The following is a 19913-nucleotide window of genomic DNA, read 5'->3' as shown; positions in this document are numbered from 1 at the left end:
GCTAAACGTTTACTTCACCAACGAAGCCATAATCAATTTTGGTAAATTCACACAGCAGAGTTTATTATCATTTTAGTTTGCAGTGGCAAAACACAATACAAGCAAAGTTTACTCCAACTTATGTGACAATATTTAAAATTGCAAAAAAAAGTTACGGATTTTTATTTAAACTTGCCACAACTGCTATGAGTATAATACATTGTTTCTCATTGTATTTTAATAAGGTATTACACAATGTACTAGCATCTGCATTAATGCACAACATGCATAGATTTAAACATGGATATTTTGTTATTTCATAACTTTTGATTGCTAAAAATTAGCAATAATCAATGGAGGCAACATTCCCTAAATCACGTGGTCCAGTGGAAAACACTTGTCCCAGACGTTGAGCAGTCAATTCGCTTAATATCATGCCTAATTTTGTCTTCAATCTCCCCATAACTAAACAAAGTAACTTGGTACATTATATTTGTTTTCTTTTTCTGGACTTAAACCAGTTCTGTTAATCAGAAATATTAAGACCGCTTGTAGAACGTAATTAAATGTTAAGAGATTGGTCCGAAAGGAGATACTACAGAATTTATTCTAAGTGACCTTTAGGGGGCAGCAATTTTTCACATACCCTGCTACAAAGATACTCTGACCACATGACAAACCAATATTTTTATTTTCAGGTTGGAATTTAGCCAAATTAAGTACAAAACCAAGCTTTCATTTTAATCCTTTCTTATGCAGTGATTGGGACTAAGACCATGAACTCTGCACTTGAACACGGTTTAATCACAGGTAGCTGCCTCAAACCCAGCAGGGCCCAACCCAGTGCTCTTAACCCGAGCGATCAAGCCACCTCAAATTTAGTGGCTTTATCCAAATAATCCCTCTTATTAACTTATATTTAACCCTGTCACAAATACTTAGGGATGCTGACATTTCCAGCTACTGTAAACATATAAGTGCCATTTTGTTATATGCAATTTTAATTTGTTAAAATGTAATGAAGTTGGACAAATCTATTTAATAGAATATTAACTCATTTCACTATTGCAATGCAGAACTCACCGTTTTTGTCAATGGGCTGATGTGCAAGCAGGTTTATCCCATTGGTCCAACAGAATTAATAAATTCCAAACATTGCAAATATTAAAAGATTATAAAACGTTACGAGTGCCAATGTTTACTTAAAATGTACAAATGCTAATGCTCATTGATACAATGTTGAAACGATTTTTTGTATCAAACATTGATTATTTGATTACTGTATTTTTGCATTCTTTAAAAGCTCAATTTATAGTTAACTGCTGTTCCTGGTTTATGTTGGTTATATTTAAAATGTTCATAAAAAAAGTTGCTTGGCCAAGTGTTAAAGATCACAAGTTGATAAATGATAAATGCAGTCTAAACAATGCAATACAAAATATACATTTGCAGTTACATATTTACTGTACTTCCCAAAATGTTAATATAATTTTTATGTACTTCTATGTAGAGCCACAATGATATAGGGAAAACGATTTGAAGGCTTTTTAAAAAAGCATATGTTTATATATTTTATAAAATTCAAATTTTCGGTCTGATATGCTTATGAATGACAACATTGAGCATTTTATTCCACAATTTAGTTTGACTTGTTATATTTCAAATGATAAACTTAAATATTACTGTCAGTCATTACGGAAAACTTAAACTGCTACTTTTGGTAACATTTAAAAGTAAACCATATAAATCTTAACTTAAAGCTTTCGTGACTGCAGGAATTCACTCTTGGGTTTTTCGGTAAAGTCACGAAAAAAATAAAAAAAATCACGACGTTTCGATTGCAACACAAGCAATCGTCTTCAGGTGAAAAAATACACCTGAAGACGATTGCTTGTGTTGCGATTGAAATGTGATTTTTTATTATTTTTCTTTCTACATGACTTTACCGAAAGACCCAAAGAGTAGTAAACCATATACCCTTATTAGTTGCTATACATGCGCAAGCTTGTTAACTATTTTATCTGATAAACCACAAGTACATGTTTTATTTCAACCACTGACCCAAATGTATTTGTCCCAGCATGACATGACATTACAGTCCAATCTATGTTTAGGCTGCAGGAGATGGTTATCACATGTTGTCAACTTGAATTCCTGGCAGTTCCAGGACTTCCTCAGAATGGTCAGTCAATGTTGGAACATAAGTTCGCCGTGTGTTGATAGTTGAAAAAAAGATTTCTGAAAGTTTCCTGACATACCTATCAGACTACAGTCTCTGAAGAAAGCCGCTTGCTTGGCTGGTGAGGGCCCAGCAAGGGGTTCTGGCAGGCAGGCAGGCCAGTGGGTCGCGGTGTGAGCAATTTCACTCGGTGGTGCGTCTTCCTCCACTCTTGGTACAGTCGTATGTGATAGCGTACAGAAACCTAAAAACAACATCAAGAGCTAAGGTTTATACGATTCACAAAAACAACTGCTAATGTATTGAAACAAGTGGCATATAAAAATCTACATGTTTGTCAAAAATTTATCGAAAGGGTAAGTGTAATAGACTCCCCTAGGGGATCAGTCTTAAATGGAAAGGGCAGGCCACATCAGGAGAACTTGAGAGATGGACACCATTACGGAGTGGACACTGAGAAAAGGCCAAACAGGCAGAGGAAGGCAGCAGCAGAGATAGACAAATTGAATAAGTTAAGCCACAACAGGAAAAACTTGGGAATAGGAAGAAGAAAATGGAGCCATTTGCCTAGCAGTAGCAACTTGCAGTCTGCCAACGAGATACATAAAAACTTATGAATTATGTTTAGTAATGGTTTTACTAAAATGGTACTTTTCTGAAAAAACAAGACAAGGATAAAAAGTGACAATTGAACCACAACTTGCATAATATAAAATATTTTACATAGGTAGTCCACCGAGATAATCACAAATAAGAGTTGTTTTCCACAGGAAAATAATCAAAATTAGGTGCTGGAAGAAAAAATACTCACTGCTGTCCAGAAGAGGTAAATAGTAAGCAGAGCTACGGTGAGTCCGATGAGCCCAGCGGCCTCGAGCTGACTGCGGTTGCCAGATTCTAGGTGGTCAGCTGCCCCACGGAGGCACAACCACCCTGATATGCCGGCCAGTGGTGTGATGAACAGGAAGCATAATGTATCACTCAGCAGAGTCCTTCGCTCCTGTTTGGGACTGGGGTTCCTCAGCCACTGCAGAAAATTCACAAACAAAATTATATAAGCAGCACTGTTTTTGTGTCTCCACATAAATAAAAATATGTTTTAGTTAATCAGTCTATTGGCTTTCCAGACCAACATCCAGCAGCAGGAAAACTGAAATGGGTTTGATCCGTTTCTTCAGTAGTCAGGCTTGTTAAAAAAATGTTTGGTTACGAAATTTTATTGGCAAGGGATATTCCATCTAAACAGTTGGGCTCTCTGCAATTAAAAAGCACTACAAAAATAAGATTAACAGTGGCACATTTTTCTTGGGTGATGAGATAAAGTTTCCATTTGGAACTCGCACAGCAGTGCTTCCTGGTGTGTTAGAGCCGGACACAGATGGCGATTCTAACTGCTACTTTTGAGACCCCTACAAGTGACATTTCTTACTCTGGGGGGGGGGGGTGCACTTTCCTACACCGTTTCGCAGAGAAGATTATATTTAGTGATGTAATTATGTCTTGGAGTACAGTACTACAGTATTAGACAATATTTCTTTTTGACCAAAATTACCTTGTGATGAAATACAAATGTACTAATTATTTAATGGTACTAAAGCTCACAAGTAAAAATATACCTCTACTGTAAGATAGGCACCGAAAATCTATTCTCTTTCCAAGTTAGTTATCAGGAATGTGATAGTGTTTGAAGCCCCCCAACCCCGTTAACTCTCAGGAATTATGGCCTCTGTTGGCTGGCAGACAGGAAAATTAAAGTGCAACCAGTTAAAAGGGAATATAAATGGATCGACAAAGTTGTAGTGGCCCTCAAATATACATTTCAACAAAGAGCAAACTACAATTGTATATGATAATCAATATATACGATTATCAATATTAAGTAATGAAGCTGGGGCCATCAACTCGGGTTAAACATCAACACGACTTTTAACACATATGTCTTGCATCATAAAATATCGTTAACTGCAGGACAATATAGTACAACTGTCAAGTGAAATTATAAAACCAGATATTGTATATACATTTCCCAAAAGAAAACAATAAACAAGACCTTATCTGTACACACAAATACAGTGCATCTCCCAATTCTATGCAGATGCACTGCATTTGCTGAAAAGCCATGGCCTTATATACAACAATAAATAAAAGCCAAAGTTTAAAACCTTCCAAAGGGTTCTGTTAAGGATGATTGGCACTATGTAATCAATATTTTGTTATGCCGTTAAAACTTCACAATACTAAATGCTGTACATTCAGTTAATCGTAGAAGAATAAAAACATGCTGGAATAATAATTTCAATTTGTAACACACAGTATTCACTGTCGGAGACACAAGGACTCAGGAGCGAGGAACCACAGATAAGCATGAAGGCAGCCACGTGATGTATGTATTATGTTGAACTTCTTTCGCACCGTATGTAGCCAACCATGCTAATCGGAGGTGCGGGCTGACAATGCCTAAGCTCCGTGGTCCTCTATATATTAAAAAGTTATTCACCATTTAATGAGTATTTACATGTGGGAAAAACCGAAGTACCCAAAGAAGCTCCACATGTGCGAGGGGGAAACACTCAATTCCATACAAACGCAATTCCGAGTCGACATTTTGCTGTACGCTTCTGCCCTCTCCTGACAAGCCAAGGTATGGCACTTCAACGCCCAAGGGGCTGGGAGTTTTGCAACATTCGTGCGATCCACCAACAGTCACCTCCACAGTGGTGCATTACAGGCGTGCGCCACCATCGCCCGGAAGCACAAGTAGGTACAGTACTTCCTTGCAGAACAAATGGTCTTGCATACAAAAACGTACCCGCGTTAACGGTTGTGGCTTGCGCTCCACCAGAAACTGAAAGTGGCAGAGTTCGCAGTAGCTGGTGTTGGAGGCTGCCAGCCAGTGCTCCAGACAGCTCCGGTGCACCCAGCCCAGGGTGCCGGTGCACTCACATGGGGACAACAGCTCCTCTTGGGCGCTGCCCTCGTGACAGATCCGACAGAAGGGGCTTTCGCTTCCCGCACTCCACACAGGACCCATGGAGCAAAAGACAGGAATACAAAATAAAAATCCAAGCGTACAATTCAGGTTTGTAAATAAACTAGAAAATGCCTGTGAAATTTCACCGTGATTTTTTTTTTACTGTTTTATTGCAGCTATCCTCATGCACGACGGATCTCCATGTAAAATAGCCGGGAAACTGGCTAAACGGGATCATCCGTGTAACAAATAAAATACGCTGGTTGGTCATGAGCACTAAATGATTAACCTATATTTCCTGTGTATTTTAGGATGCAAAACTGAACACAACTCGACCGAAACATTTCAATTCAGAACCGGGTATATATTTATACATTTAATGGTTCTGAAGGTTTGTCAATATTTTACAGATGGTTTGTGGACGGTAGGCCAGCATTTTTGATGCGTCATTAAAACTTTAACGATGTGAGACTTGAATTTCGTTTTGTTTCTCATTTATAATTGAGTAAAATTGTTTAAAAAGCCACCATCGCAGAAAAGTAATGATTTCCAATTTTAGAAAATAAGTGTCATTTAAAATCTAAAAACTATCCCACTTATCAAAAACTTCAGCCTTTAGAACCAAAATGAATCACAGGACAAATTTATTCATGTTAATGGAGCAATTAAACACCATTAAAATTATCTGTCATGTCATTCAGAGAAAGATATTTTTTCCTTCCATAAAATATGCAAGGAAGGTTTAAGTAAATTGGTTATTTTATCCATATATCAAAGCTTCTTCAAAACTTAGATGAGTTTCAGATAGGGCTTGCTACAATACCAGATGTAGCCCAAACCTGCATATAGTTAAAAAAAAAACTTTTGAAGAATAACGAGACCAGCATGGCAACTGCTAAAGGTCTAATGGTTTTAAATATATATTTTTAAACAAGAATATTTAAGACCATTGGATCTTATATTCTTAGTTCTTTCGGTAAAGTCACGTTGAAGGGAAACAACAAAATAATAAAAAATATATAAAACAATAAAAATTATCACGTTTCGACCATAACACAAACGGTCGTCTTCAGGTGTGTCGGTTTGCATAAATTTATTTATTTTTAACGGTGTATTTATTTATAAAAAAAACGTTAGCGCCACGCGCAGCGATTTGGCAGTTTATTTAGACGGACTAGTCCATCTATTCATAATAAAGGTTTTTGGGTTAGATCGCCTTTATTATATTAATAATATTGGTCGCGAAAGCCTACATGTTAAATAGTCCATCTATGTTCTGAAAAGAGGAGGAGGGAGACTAATTTTTTTTTAATGTATGCTGTCTGAAAGCCACTGTAAGCGTGAACAATCAATTAAGACCTGAAATGGTTTATCAAATTTTTCCAATGATTGCTAAGCCAGAATCCATCTTCTCGGTTGAAATTGTCTCTGTGCTTGTATATGTGGATAGCCTCATGAACGAATCTCTCATGGTAGCCAGATGGCTTACAAAGAACCTCTGTCTTGGAAAAGTCAATGTCATGTGAGCCTACTGAATTATAACAATGATCTGCCACGGCCGAGGTGTTGGTCCTACCGTGTTAGTCAATGTCACATGACATTGACTTTTCCAAGACAGAGGTTCTTTGTATGCCATCTGGCTACCATGAGAGATTCGTTCATGAGGCTATCCACATATACAAGCACAGAGACAATTTCCACCGAGAAGATGGATTCTAGCTTAGCAATCATTGGAAAGATTTGATAAACCATTTCAGGTCTTAATTGATTGTTCACGCTTAGTGGCTTTCAGACAGCATACATTAAAAAAAAATTCGTCTCCCCCCTCCTCTTTTCAGAACATAGAAGGACTAGTCCGTCTAAATAAACGGCCAAATCGCTGCGCGTGGCGCTAACGTTTTTTTAAATAAATAAATACACCGTTTAAAAATAAATAAATTTATGCAAACCGACACACCTAAATTCGACCGTTGTGTTATGGTCGAAACGTCGTGAGAATTTGTATTGTTTTATATATATTTTATTATTTTGTTGTTTCCCTTCAACGTGACTTTACCGAAAGAACTAAGAATATGAATTACTGCAGTCACGAAAGCTTTAAACCATTGGATCTATATGCGATTCATCCGACCCAACAACTAAAATGCTATATTATTTTTTATACAGAGGCAAACTTTTGTTCATTACTTATACTACCACCAAATCCTTGACACACATCATGAGTGTTTTGTATACATAAGCAGTTGGCTTGAATAAGCCACCAATGTCCCTCCTGTGAAGAAGTGGCATAGTAGTCTGCACACTGCACTATGAACCTGGCCACATGAGTCTGATACTTGGCCATAGCTAACATCAGTTAGAAGTCATATATCAAACAATCCTTCACCAACCCACAATGACCAGTGTAGTGAAGTATGGTAAAACAACCCTCATAACCGACGTGATGTGGGGAGGCCGACATCCAGTAGCAAATTGACAAAGGGCTGTAAATTGACAATAACTGCATTCTTATATGCCCCTATTTGAAGAATAGCTGCTTTTCCTATACATTGGGTAAAGGTAAAGATGCAGACTTACAACTGCTTGCTCACACCACTACTGCCAAAAGGGCATCCACTCGAAGGAGCACCAGGAGACCTCTCTAAAATATTATTTTGCCTACTTGTCCACACTGGGCCAGACGTCCTGGAAAAGGTGGGAGCACCCACACTTTACTCTATCACTCACATGGCAGGCGGCCTTTCGACCAAATGTTCATGCAGGGTAGAGCCAGGAAGAAAAACACAGGGTTACGTTCAAATGCGTGGACCAACCTGTACTGGTCTCCCCCATGCTCAGAGGAAGGGGCTGGCTTCTCCTCCGCTGTGGACATTGGACGTGCTGTTCATTTATGCCACCGGGAGGGCATGTCTGTGGATGCCTGACGAACCCTCCGCCATAACGCCCCTACCTGCAACAGTGGGCGCGAAACAATGTTGTAGGCAACATTGCGAACGCATCAGCGATGTTACATCAGCTGTGTCTAACGCCGTATTAATCAGCCCCGCACATCCTCAGCATACCGGCATCATCCATCCGTAAAAAAAACAACACACCCGACAATGCAGAACACCAGACGTGGGAGGAATACAAACTGAGGCTGGAATTTACAAAGTGCTTAATTAGGTTTGTATTTTGTATCCTAGTTAAAGGACCGAATAAATAAAAAAACGCCGTCCACTGATAAGGATAAATTATATTATGCTTTTACATGTGTTTGTTTTGAACCTTGCATGTAAACAAACACAAATTGCACATAATAAGCTGGTTTCAACCTCATAAGCAATGAACCATAAAATTACCATTTGTGGGCTCGAGCGGATGGAAAATACCCTCCAATTGGGGAATGCTGCAACAATTAGAGATGAAGCAAAACAAACTCCGGTACTAATGATAAACTTATTGCAATTTTGTAATTTAGGCATTACGTCTACAGCAGGTATGTGTTGTGTGACTGGCCAAAGGTGAGTCAAGTGTAGTTTAGTAACCTAGATTAAAGTTTGACAGGGCAGCCACAATAAAGAGTTGTGCATTAACTTACTGTCTACTCATATTTGAGTGTGGACAGTAAGCAGCACAACTGCATTCCGAGAACTTCTACAATGCTTTATGGTGAACAAATAACAAACAGCGCACTCCGCCACTGTACGATTGTGAAAGACCTGTACTTGTGCTCAGCAAAACGAACAAATATATCACGCAACTGCACTGTAGGCTTTCAATTTTCCAGAGCACTTCTCTCTGGATATTAACCACTTTTGATAACAAGGCAGTTGTGCAAGCCAGAAGCCAAATCTTTCCAAATGGCCACAACAATAAATTGCCAATCCCTACTTGGGAGACGAGAGGTTACTCGGTTTAGTCTCTAGTAGTCGTGGCCTTAAAAAGTGAACAGAAACTCACCACGGGGAATATTGCTATTTTACCAGGGCTGATTAATGACTAGTAAGGGTCAGCTTCTTCCCACGTTATATGGGTCTGCACAAGTACCCTTAGGAGCGAATACGGAATCACTAACTTATGCTTACTTCACCTTCATGTAAAAGCTTGGGTGCAAGAAGATATGTCTGCGTGTCAGCCGCATAATTCTAGCACAAAATGATAAGACATATTTAAATTTGCCTCGAACCAACTTTGGTAAATAAGCGTTGTTCCTCATTCGCACACACAAATAATAGACATAATGAAGTCCCAGAAAACACCGTAACAACTATGCAGAACACTGTACACAAACAGAACTTTTCATCAATCCACTGCTGAATGAGGGTCTTCCCCATGCTGCTGCGGGTCGTGAGGGGTTATAAGACCATGCTTCACCATGCTGGTCAGTGTAGATGGGTATATAATACATTAACCAGCCAATCCAATGTTAATTCCAGGCCACGGCTAACGTCAGTGGCGAGTGGTATCTAAAAATGGTTCTAGGCCACCCACCTCACAAACCCGTGAAGAACAGAGTCGTAAGGAATGGTCAAACTTGGCCCTCATACAGTGGTGAGAATTAACAAATAGCTGTAAATACAGAACATTATCCACAATTAGAGCAAACGGTATCGTGTATGCAACTTGAGTATTGCACCGCATACAGTACTACTGTTATATGAAAGTGATGCTAATGCCAAGTGCAAGCATGTGGTCTTTGACGACCAAAAACATGCGTAACATCCATCAAAATAAACATTCGGTGTTTGAATACTCTGCCGGGGAAACATCCCACACTGCTGCTAGTTCTGCATTCGCCTCCCAGCACTGACACTAATAACACTGTGTAACACATTTTTTTTGTTCCTGGGTAGTAAGTGTTATTTCGTAAATGCTTATGCCTCAAAAGTACAGAAAATGGCTACTATTCCCCATAAATTTAGCTTTTGTGACCAGGACAGTGATATTTATAAATTTACCTATTTTCAATGAGAAAACGGGCGAATTTGTGTCTTTTCATTAACATAAAGTCAGAAAAAACCATATGAATCAAAATTAACATGTATTTATACGAAAGTAATACAAAAATCACTACAAAATATTTAGACACCAAGGCGCACTACCACAGGCGGGACTGGCCACAGCGGACCGAGTTCTCTATGGGGAGGAACAACGTCAAGTGGGAGCCACTGGTGGGCCCCACGGAAGGTGCTGATGCCACCCCTTCACAGCAAATTGGGCCTTATGAAACAATTTGTCAGAGCTGTAGATAAGGAGTCGACAGCCTTCAAGTACCTTCAAGACTTCTTCCCTAAGCTGTCTGAGGCAAAGATCAAAGCCGGTGTCTTCGTCGGACCACAGATAAACAAGATACTGGAGTGCAATGAATTCCCCAAGAAGCTCACTAGTAAGGAGAAAGCGGCTTGGAACAGCTTTGTCGCAGTGGTTCGTGGCTTCCTGGGCAATCACAAGGTCGAAAACTACGTGGGGCTGGTTGAGACTCTGGTGAAGAACTACGGCACAATGGGCTGTAGGATGTCCCTCAAAGTCCATATACTTGATGCTCATCTTGATAAATCCAAGGAGAACATGGGAACGTACTCGGAGGAGCAAGGCGAGCGCTTCCACCAGGATATACTGGACTTTGAATGCCGCTACCAAGGACAGTATAACGAGAACATGATGGGAGACTACATTGGGGGGCTGATTCGTGAAAGTGGTTTAGAGTATAACCGTAAATCTCGAAAAACTACTCACTTCTAAATTTTTTGTAGTAATTTATGTATTACTTTAGTATAAATACAAATTTGCCCGTTTTCTCATTGAAAATAGGTACATTTCAAAATATCACCGTCCTGGTCACAAAAGCAAAGTTTGTGGGGAATAATAGCCATTTTCTATACTTTTTAGGCAGAAGCAATTACGAAATAACACTTTACTACCCAGGAACAAAAATTATGTTACATAGTGTAATACATTCATAACACGTGTGTCCCCCAAAGCGTCGTGAACGGTGTATCCAAAACTGTCAACAAAAGCCCAGACCTTTAATACAGTGGGGCTCATGAACTTTGACTTATCCTTACATTTAGACCACTACCACCACCAAAGATAAAGTGAAGGAGGGGGGGGGGGTAGGATTTGTGAGCGATTCTCTGTGTGCATATGGCAATAAGTCCAGGACCTAGATGACAAAGTCGCGAGGTCTGATAGGCCACGATGATAGGTGCTTCAGGATGGAATTCGTGAGTAGTTTTGCTGTTTACTGTATGGTCCCGTAAATTGGTAATTTTGGCTGCACGGTCACAAACCCACTGTGGCTTATTTTCAGGAACTTATTTTAGAGATTCTTTTTTTTTTTAAACACACGTTGCAAGATTAATTATTAAAAACAACTACTCTTGTAAGAAGAGGTCCTTCCAACACAGCACACCACACGGGTGAAAATAAGGAGAAACCCAGCTTTGTGGCCACACCACATTAAGGACGTGAAACGTGATCTGCAGTGATAGCATTGTAAATTATAAGGCAAGCTTTGAGGGTACAACGTATGAACCTTGATGTACCAAAATTGCCTAAAGCACTTTTTTCCCCCCACCTCGAGCAAAATCGGCGTGCCCACCACACAACAGTGGCACTCAAACCCGAAACTCTACTTTTTAAACCCGGGCTATTGCTTGGCAACATTCCCACGATCGTGAGTGCCAAGGCCCCCTTTTTTGACACTGGGTGAAAGCAACACGCAACGTAGAAAAATATAGCATATATAAATAGCTGCACGATGCGTCAACGCGCAGCTGTACGAGGCGTCTTCTGTGGCAATACAAGTAGCCAAACGGTATGCGGATCAGGTTAAGGTTTACTGGTGTACACTATTCCCACGTCTCGTCATGCAGCATTTCCCTTCAGGTTGCTTGTTGGAGAGACATGGTGCAGATAGATGTTGTCGTTTATGAAGCGTAACATAACGTTAAATCACCCTTGCGAATAATCGTCGAGACATTTCTGTTGTTCAGATAATCAGTACACCGGTGTGACTTAATAATCTTACAAACCTCGCTTTTTTTTATTTGAGCCAACGCGTACGTGATGTGTATTGAATACACTGCGACAGCATATCATCCGCGGCTGACGCATACAAAATGATGATGAGTTTGTGAGCACACCAAGATAACCATCGAGACATTTAAACCTCGTCCACCAGTCGAGGGTGGTCTGTTCCTCATTCTTTATCTGGAAACAACACGGCAGGCAAATTGGCGAGATGATTCCCGGTACTCGGATTGTAAATGCTGTGGCTTGGCTCTCCCAACACACAACCGGTTAGTGCTGTACTAGTATACTACACTACACACTACACTATACACTACACACTAGTGCTGTACTAGTATACTACACTACACACTACTATACACTACACTATACACTACACACTAGTGCTGTACTAGTATACTACACTACTATACACTACACTATACACTACACACTAGTGCTGTACTAGTATACTACACTACACACTACTATACACTACACTATACACTACACACTAGTGCTGCACTAGTATACTACACTACTATACACTACACTATACATTAGTGCTGTACTAGTATACTACACTACACACTACTATACACTACACTATACACTAGTGCTGTACTAGTATACTACACACTACTATACACTACACTATACACTACACACTAGTGCTGTACTAGTATACTACACTACTATACACTACACTATACACTAGTGCTGTACTAGTATACTACACTACACACTACTATACACTACACTATACACTAGTGCTGTACTAGTATACTACACTACACACTACTATACACTACACTACACACTAGTGCTGTACTAGTATACTACACTACTATACACTACACTATACACTACACACTAGTGCTGTACTAGTATACTACACTACTATACACTACACTATACACTAGTGCTGTACTAGTATACTACACTACTATACACTACACTATACACTAGTGCTGTACTAGTATACTACACTACACACTACTATACACTACACTATACACTAGTACTGTACTAGTATAATACACTACACACTACTATGCACTACACTATACACTATACATTAGTGCTGTACTAGTATACTACACTACACACTACTATACACTACACTATACACTACACACTAGTGCTGTACTAGTATACTACACTACACACTACTATACACTACACTATACACTAGTACTGTACTAGTATACTACACTACTATACACTACACTATACACTACACACTAGTGCTGTACTAGTATACTACACTATACACTACACACTAGTGCTGTACTAGTATACTACACTATACACTACACACTAGTGCTGTACTAGTATACTACACTACACTATACACTACATTATACACTACACATTAGTGCTGTACTAGTATACTACACTACACACTACTATACACTACATTATACACTAGTGCTGTACTAGTATACTACACTACTATACACTACACTATACACTACACTATACACTAGTGCTGTACTAGTATACTACACTACACACTACTATACACTACACTCTAGTGCTGTACTAGTGACGAATCGGCCACGTTCTGTTTCCTTACTAGTTGGCTGTGTCGGGTGGTGGCGGGTTTTGACGACACATTTATATTTATTTACGCTATCTAACCCGCCCCCCCAACCCCCCCCCCCCTGCAACGTGGATGTTGCCCGTCTTTGCCTTCTAACAACAACAGCAGCAGCAACTATACATCACACACAACAACACGTACCTTGTTTGGTCTACCGCCCACCACCACCACCACTTGACCCGTCTCTCTCCCGTTGAGACGAGAGACCGAGACGCCACCACCAGCGTCGTAGTTCGGGGCCTGTCTACACGACGACTCCTCCTCCTCCTCGTCCTCCTCGTTGAGCCTTCTTCGTGTCAGGCGGACGAGACGACAAGGTGTGGGTGGTGGGGGGGGCTCGTAGACACGGCGCTCTGCCTGGCGTTTAATGGCCAAGCCGCCTTCTCGACATTGCTCGCCGCGAGGCCACGCTCGACGCCGGATTCACGCGGCGGCAACAACAACAACAACACGACTACCACCACTGCTAACTACCACCACTGCTAACTACCACCACTGCTAACTACCACCACTGCTAACTACCACCACTGCTAACTACCACCACGCACAACAGCACGTCACTGGTGTAGCCAGCACAGGCACACGGCGATTACGTTACGAGTCTGTGTTTGCTGCTGCTGCTGCTGTCAACCAAAGAGATTGTGCTGGCGCCTTCCTCGTAGCCGCTGTTGTTCTGGTTGCCTACAGTACTACAGTGCTTCGGCTGTGCTATAATAGCCAGCACACTGCTCCCGTCTGGTACGGTCGTGCGTAGCAAGAGGTGTGGGCCGCATGCGATATGTCACCATGCCCCTCCCCTCCCACCCCATGCCCCTCCCCTCCCACCCCATGCCCCTCCCCTCCCACCCCATGCCCCTCCCCTCCCACCCCATGCCCCTCCCCTCCCACCCCATGCCCCTCCCACCCCATGCCCCTCCCACCCCATGTCCTTCCCACCCCATGCCCCTCCCATCCCATGCCACTCCCCTCCCATGCCCCTCCCCTCCCACCCCACGCCCCTCCCCTCCCACCCCATACCCCTCCTCTCTCACCCCATGCCCCTCCCCTCCCACCCCATACCCCTCTCCTCTCACCCCATGCCCCTCCCACGCCCCTCCCCTTCCACCCCATGCCCCTCCCCTCCCACACCATCCCCCTCCCACCCCGCCCTCGCCTCCCCCTTCTCCCCATGAACAGACGGCCCAGCCCTGGGCGAGTGTGGGCGGAGATGTCGGCTCCACGTGCTGGGGGAGCTGCTAATGAGATTCAGATTTCCATGCTGCACGGGCGAGAATGAATGCGTGCGTGCGTGCGGCGTGGCAGGGGAGGTGGGGGTCATCTGTTTGGCTTGGCGTGAGTGATAATGACGGTGGCGCGCAGTAGTAACACTTGTGCCGCCCAGTCAAAAGTTCCTGGATTCGATTCCCGACTCCGTGAGAAGTTTTAGCTTAATGTTCTCCACCTGTTCTGCATGAATGTTATTTGGGTTCTCCGGTTTCCCTCCCATAGCTAAAACAAACAAAACAGTGTCCTTGCAATTGGCCAAACCCATCCCAATGGTGAAAAATTACCAGAAACTTGCTCAGTTGATTCTAGATTTGAAGCTTTCGTGACTGCAAGGATTCATACTCTTTGGTTTTTTCGGTAAAGTCTAGGTAAAATAAAATAAATGAAAATTTTTGCTGTGACTGTTCCAATAGTCACAGCAAACAGCTATTTTGCTGTGACTATTCCAATTTAGTTGTTTTCATTTATTTTATTTTACCTATGTGACTTTACCGAAAAAAACAGAGTATTACTCAGTTGAGATCACGTATAGCAACATCGCCCCTACCGTCAAAACTTGACAGGACCTTACTCTTTGGTTCTATTCGGTAAAGTCACGTAAAAAACACAACAAAAAATAAAAAAATTCACGACGTTTCGGCCACAACACAAGTGGCCTTCATCAGGTGAAGGGACCAGACTGTCTAGAGGACAGCGTTGGAGTGAACACAGCCAAGCTCAGACCGCGACCTTTAAGCTGTGTGAGAGGAGCTTAAAGGTCGCGGTCTGAGCTTAGCTGTGTTCACTCCAACGCTGTCCTCTAGACAGTCTGGTCCCTTCACCTGATGAAGGTCACTTGTGTTGTGGCCGAAACGTCGTAATTTTTTTATTTTTTGTTGTTTTTACGTGACTTTACCGAATAGAACCAAAGAGTATGGATCCTTGCAGTCACGAAAGCTTTAAATCTAGAATTGACAGGACCTTACTGAAAGAGAGTTGAGACTGAGGCTTTCCTCGGGTAAACAAATGTAAGAATAATAATCATGTATTGTATTATGTACATCAGCATACATTTTTTTGATAATCACCATGAGTGATGAGCATGCACATCATGCATACATACACAATTATTAGTAATGATCTGCATCATCAGTTACCATGGTGCAATGTTCAGCACAAAACTGGACTGGCAATCGAGAGTTCGCCGATTCGATTCCACCGCCCAGCGGCGCAGTTGAAACAATGGGGAGGGTTTTTGTTTCAACAAACCAGCCCACAAGTACAACAACACAGTCGATCGGCAGGTGGGATAAACTGTGAGTACACCAACCTCTGCTGCTCAACGCTGAAGAGTAGACCGCCAAATACCCTAATATGCAGATAGCCCCCGACTTACGATGGTCCCCGACTTACGATATTTCGATCTTACGATGGCGATAGCGATATGACAAAATTGTAAAAAAAAAAATTTCGCGCGGCAGGCAAACGTAGCAGCGTACGAGGTACGATACTGTACGTTATATTTTTTTAACAGATAGGATTGTTTCCTGAAAAAAACTTTCTATGAAATTTCAGTTAATATAGGTAGGCTAAAAATTTACCTTGTTTTTTTTACTTTACATTTTACTGTGCAATACAGTATTGTAATTAATAAATACATACAGTATATAGTTTATACAGTACGGGACTGTAAATTGCTCTGTTTTGCTAAATTATCACCATTCTTTAAGACTCCTGGGCAGGCTCGGCCATCTTCGACTTACGATATTTTTGACTTAAGATGGGGTCGTCGTAACGTATCTCCATCGTAAGTCGAGGAATACCTGTAGTTGGTTCTAGTGGAGCCCTTAAGCCAACTGTGGCGTGAGCAGCCTTGCATCTTTACCTTTGATCATCATTAAGTACTCATGTACATAGTCAATAATCATATAATACGTTATCAAATATAAATATCTATGAACCTTGCTGGCTCAATGTTTGGACCCCTTGGACCATCTAGCCACATCCACATCATCACTGATCATACTCATACATCACAAAGAAGGGTCATTACCCAAAACGTTGCCCATTTCTGCATATATATCTATATATGTAGAGGTTTATCGAGAGCACCTTCTTTATACTGGTAGGAACCTCCTGGTTACACCAGCCCGCAGGGAATTATTGTGTCCGTCCGTCCTCCGTGCATCCAAAAATGGGAGGGGTGGGGCTGGGTGGAGAGGGGAGGGTGGGGTGGGGCTGGGTGGGGAGGGTGGGGAGGGGCTGGGTGGGGAGGGTGGGGCTGGGTGGGGGGTGGGAGGGGTGGGGCTGGGTGGGGAGGGGCTGGTCACCCCGTGGTGCCCTTATAAAACTCAACGTTTAACCTACTCACGCCGGCTTGTGCCCGCCCTCACAGTCGGGCATATTGTGCTGAACACACCACGTGGTGGTGCCGCTGTTGACCCTGGCCACTGACCGAGCAACCCAACGTTCCTACCAGCTCCCTCCGCAGGAATGTGTTTAACGCCTTCACAGGTTCACAGGTTCGCCCGGGCACTCTCCATCGTCGTCTCGCCTCACCTTAACACAACCCCGTAACACTGATGGCACCGACCGAGACAGCCAACATTTATCCGGCCGCGCAATATCTAGCCAAGATGGCAGACGAGACGAGTCCACTCCCAGAACCGGCAGCCACGAGCTCCCGCTCTCAGCTGGTTTTATGCTACCCAGCGCGGCCTGGCTGCGCCTCCCTTCTCGAACCCACGAGCGGGTTCCAGGGGCCTTCCAGGTGGGGTCTTCCATGACCCTTGCCCCAGTTCCTCCGCCCTGCCGACACACACAGCCGTGTATATGATCACCGGCGTGTGTACTGTTCGTCCACCACAGTTGCCGTTGCTTGACAACAGTCGGCACTGTTACACACACATATATCAGAATTTGTATTGATCCTGGAGAAATCCGATGAGCTATGAAGCTCTTTTTCACAGATGTCCTGTGGGGGGGAGGGGGTCAAATATATCCTATGTATGACAGTGTTATTGATTAACGTGTTGGGTTTTTATTTGTGTTTGTGCACCGCTATCAACACAGTATCACAGCATGTTTTGATTGTATTGCTAATTATTAATGTATCTCTCGCTTGGTATGCACTCCCTCGTCTCGTATGCAGGAGGTTATGGGTTCGATCCCAACCCTGACGCCTGTATATATGGGGCCGCCCATAAATGACGTCACGCGATTTTGGACGATTTTTTGACCCCCCCCCCTTCGTTGCATGACGTCACAAAGCTCTGCCCCCCAAACCCCCCCAAAAAACATGCTTCAAATCGAATTAAAAAACTATTTTCTTTGTAGTGCGTATTTAATGTGCCGCTGTACTCTGATGTTGTAGGAGAAAACAATTATTAAAAAGTCTATTGACTTAAGTAGAACGCGTTGTCTATATTTACTTAAAGTTGAGCATCTTCACACATCGTCACAAATGTCTGACCCCCCCCCCCCCCCCCAGGTGCGTGACGTCATTTATGGACGGCCCCTTTGGAGTTTGCATGTTCTCCCCGTGATCATGTGGATTTTTCTCCAGGTCCTCCGGTTTTGCCTCCACATTTAAAAAAATGCGTGTAGAGTATTTGGCTGCTATCAAATTCCACATGATTATCCAATTTGTTGGGTTATCGTTTGTGGCCAGGTCGCTTCTGTAAAAGAGTTATGTAAAGAACAGTTTAAATAGTAACATGTTTTAAAGAAATCATGAATTAAATTCTGGGGGTAACATGCGGTTATAACCAATGCAGTAATGTGTTGTAAACATGTTCCCTTCAGGTCTAATAATATCTTGGTGTATGCACCTGTATCATTGGGATTGTGCACCTCGGTTATGTGTCTTGATCCTGATCTGGTTTTAGTATATTTAGTCCTTCTTCACATTCGGAAAGCATGGCCAACCAAGCGAGATCGCTGTCTGAATTACTTTTTTATTATTATATTAAAAAAGGAGTGTCTACTAACCTCACCTGACATGTGACACACTTAAAAAATTATAGGTTATGTGTATTCCAAGTATGATGACGGTTCTTACCCATGGGATTTGTTTTATGTGCCAGTCATCATTGCAGTACCATATATTTAGAATGTCGATGTACACAGTATATAAACATACAATGTGTGAGGTTACAATTACAAAATGTATTTTTGGCGGGCTCAAAATAAAAAAAAACAAGTTGATACACACAGATGGCCTTCACTAGGTTCCATGAAATCCTCCCACATGATCCGTCTGGTTTTTGGGCTTGTTCCTGTTTTTCAAGTTAAGCCCTTGAACGTTTGGAATGGCCTAAAATTATCAGCCAACAATTGCTGGTGTTTTCAACGGATTGGTGCGATAACAAGCTTACTATAATGCTGTACACCGCCCGACAACACAGGGACTCCTCTGTATTTTGTCTTTTGTGACAACAGTATAGCAAAATTATTGAATCTTTTAAATGGATCATAAAGGCATCATCGTCCATGGTTAATCCACTGCTGGGTTAAAGCCTCCCAAAGCCGTCGCCATAATAACCCCTCCTAGCACTGCGCCCATACTGATTTCATCATTCCATTTCCTTGGTGAAAGTACTCTGAACGCGTTCCATTGCTTTAATGCCACTCAATAATTATTCTTAACCAGCATACAGTTTCCAAAAAAAGACAGCAATTTGAGTGTGATTAAAACATATGATTGTATACGTTGTGCGCTGCTTTGGAAGGCCTAATTATGGTATATTTATACTTAAATGCAGGCTAAACTTTATGTACGTAATAAGTGGTGTTGTGCTTAGCACACTGTGCCATGAAACCGGCGATCTGAGCATTTTTTTTTACTATGGCCAACACATGTGGTAAGCGATATCTAAATGGTCCTGGGTTCCCCTTTCACCAATCCGCATTGGCCAGCATGGTGAAGTATGGTCAAACAA

At 42.0% G+C, this 19913-nt stretch overlaps 1 protein-coding gene and 1 long non-coding RNA gene across 5 annotated transcripts; one reads left to right on the top strand and one right to left on the bottom strand.

Annotated features, from left to right (window-relative positions):
- Nucleotides 1-36: 36 nt before the first annotated feature.
- MARCHF3 (membrane associated ring-CH-type finger 3) lies at nt 37-14521 on the bottom strand. 4 transcript variants are annotated; one of them, XM_076066854.1, is made up of 6 exons: nt 13870-14521; nt 9603-9680; nt 7944-8079; nt 4968-5186; nt 2970-3185; nt 37-2402 (listed from the first exon to the last, which is right to left on the bottom strand). In XM_076066854.1, the coding sequence occupies exons 3-6, from the start codon at nt 7959-7961 to the stop codon at nt 2241-2243; spliced, it is 615 nt and encodes a 204-aa protein (XP_075922969.1). In that variant the 5' UTR covers nt 7962-8079; nt 9603-9680; nt 13870-14521; the 3' UTR covers nt 37-2240. The 4 variants fall into 4 exon arrangements, with proteins under 4 accessions (XP_075922969.1, XP_032809369.2, XP_075922968.1 ...); XM_032953478.2 differs by having other exon boundaries at nt 4968-5172; nt 7943-8079; nt 13870-14520; XM_076066853.1 differs by lacking the exon at nt 9603-9680.
- Nucleotides 5152-5606, top strand: LOC142924431 (uncharacterized). The gene is made up of 2 exons (XR_012941653.1): nt 5152-5237; nt 5441-5606. It is a non-coding gene; the product is annotated as an uncharacterized LOC142924431 (long non-coding RNA).
- Nucleotides 14522-19913: the final 5392 nt, after the last annotated feature.

Source organism: Petromyzon marinus, chromosome 13 (assembly GCF_048934315.1).
Source record: "Petromyzon marinus isolate PM22_M1 ecotype Great Lakes invasive population chromosome 13, UKy_Petmar_22M1.pri1.0, whole genome shotgun sequence".
Taxonomy (NCBI): Eukaryota; Metazoa; Chordata; class Hyperoartia; order Petromyzontiformes; family Petromyzontidae; genus Petromyzon; species Petromyzon marinus.
The sequence above is the reverse complement of the archived record's forward strand: the minus strand, read 5'-3'. Positions and strand labels throughout refer to the sequence as shown.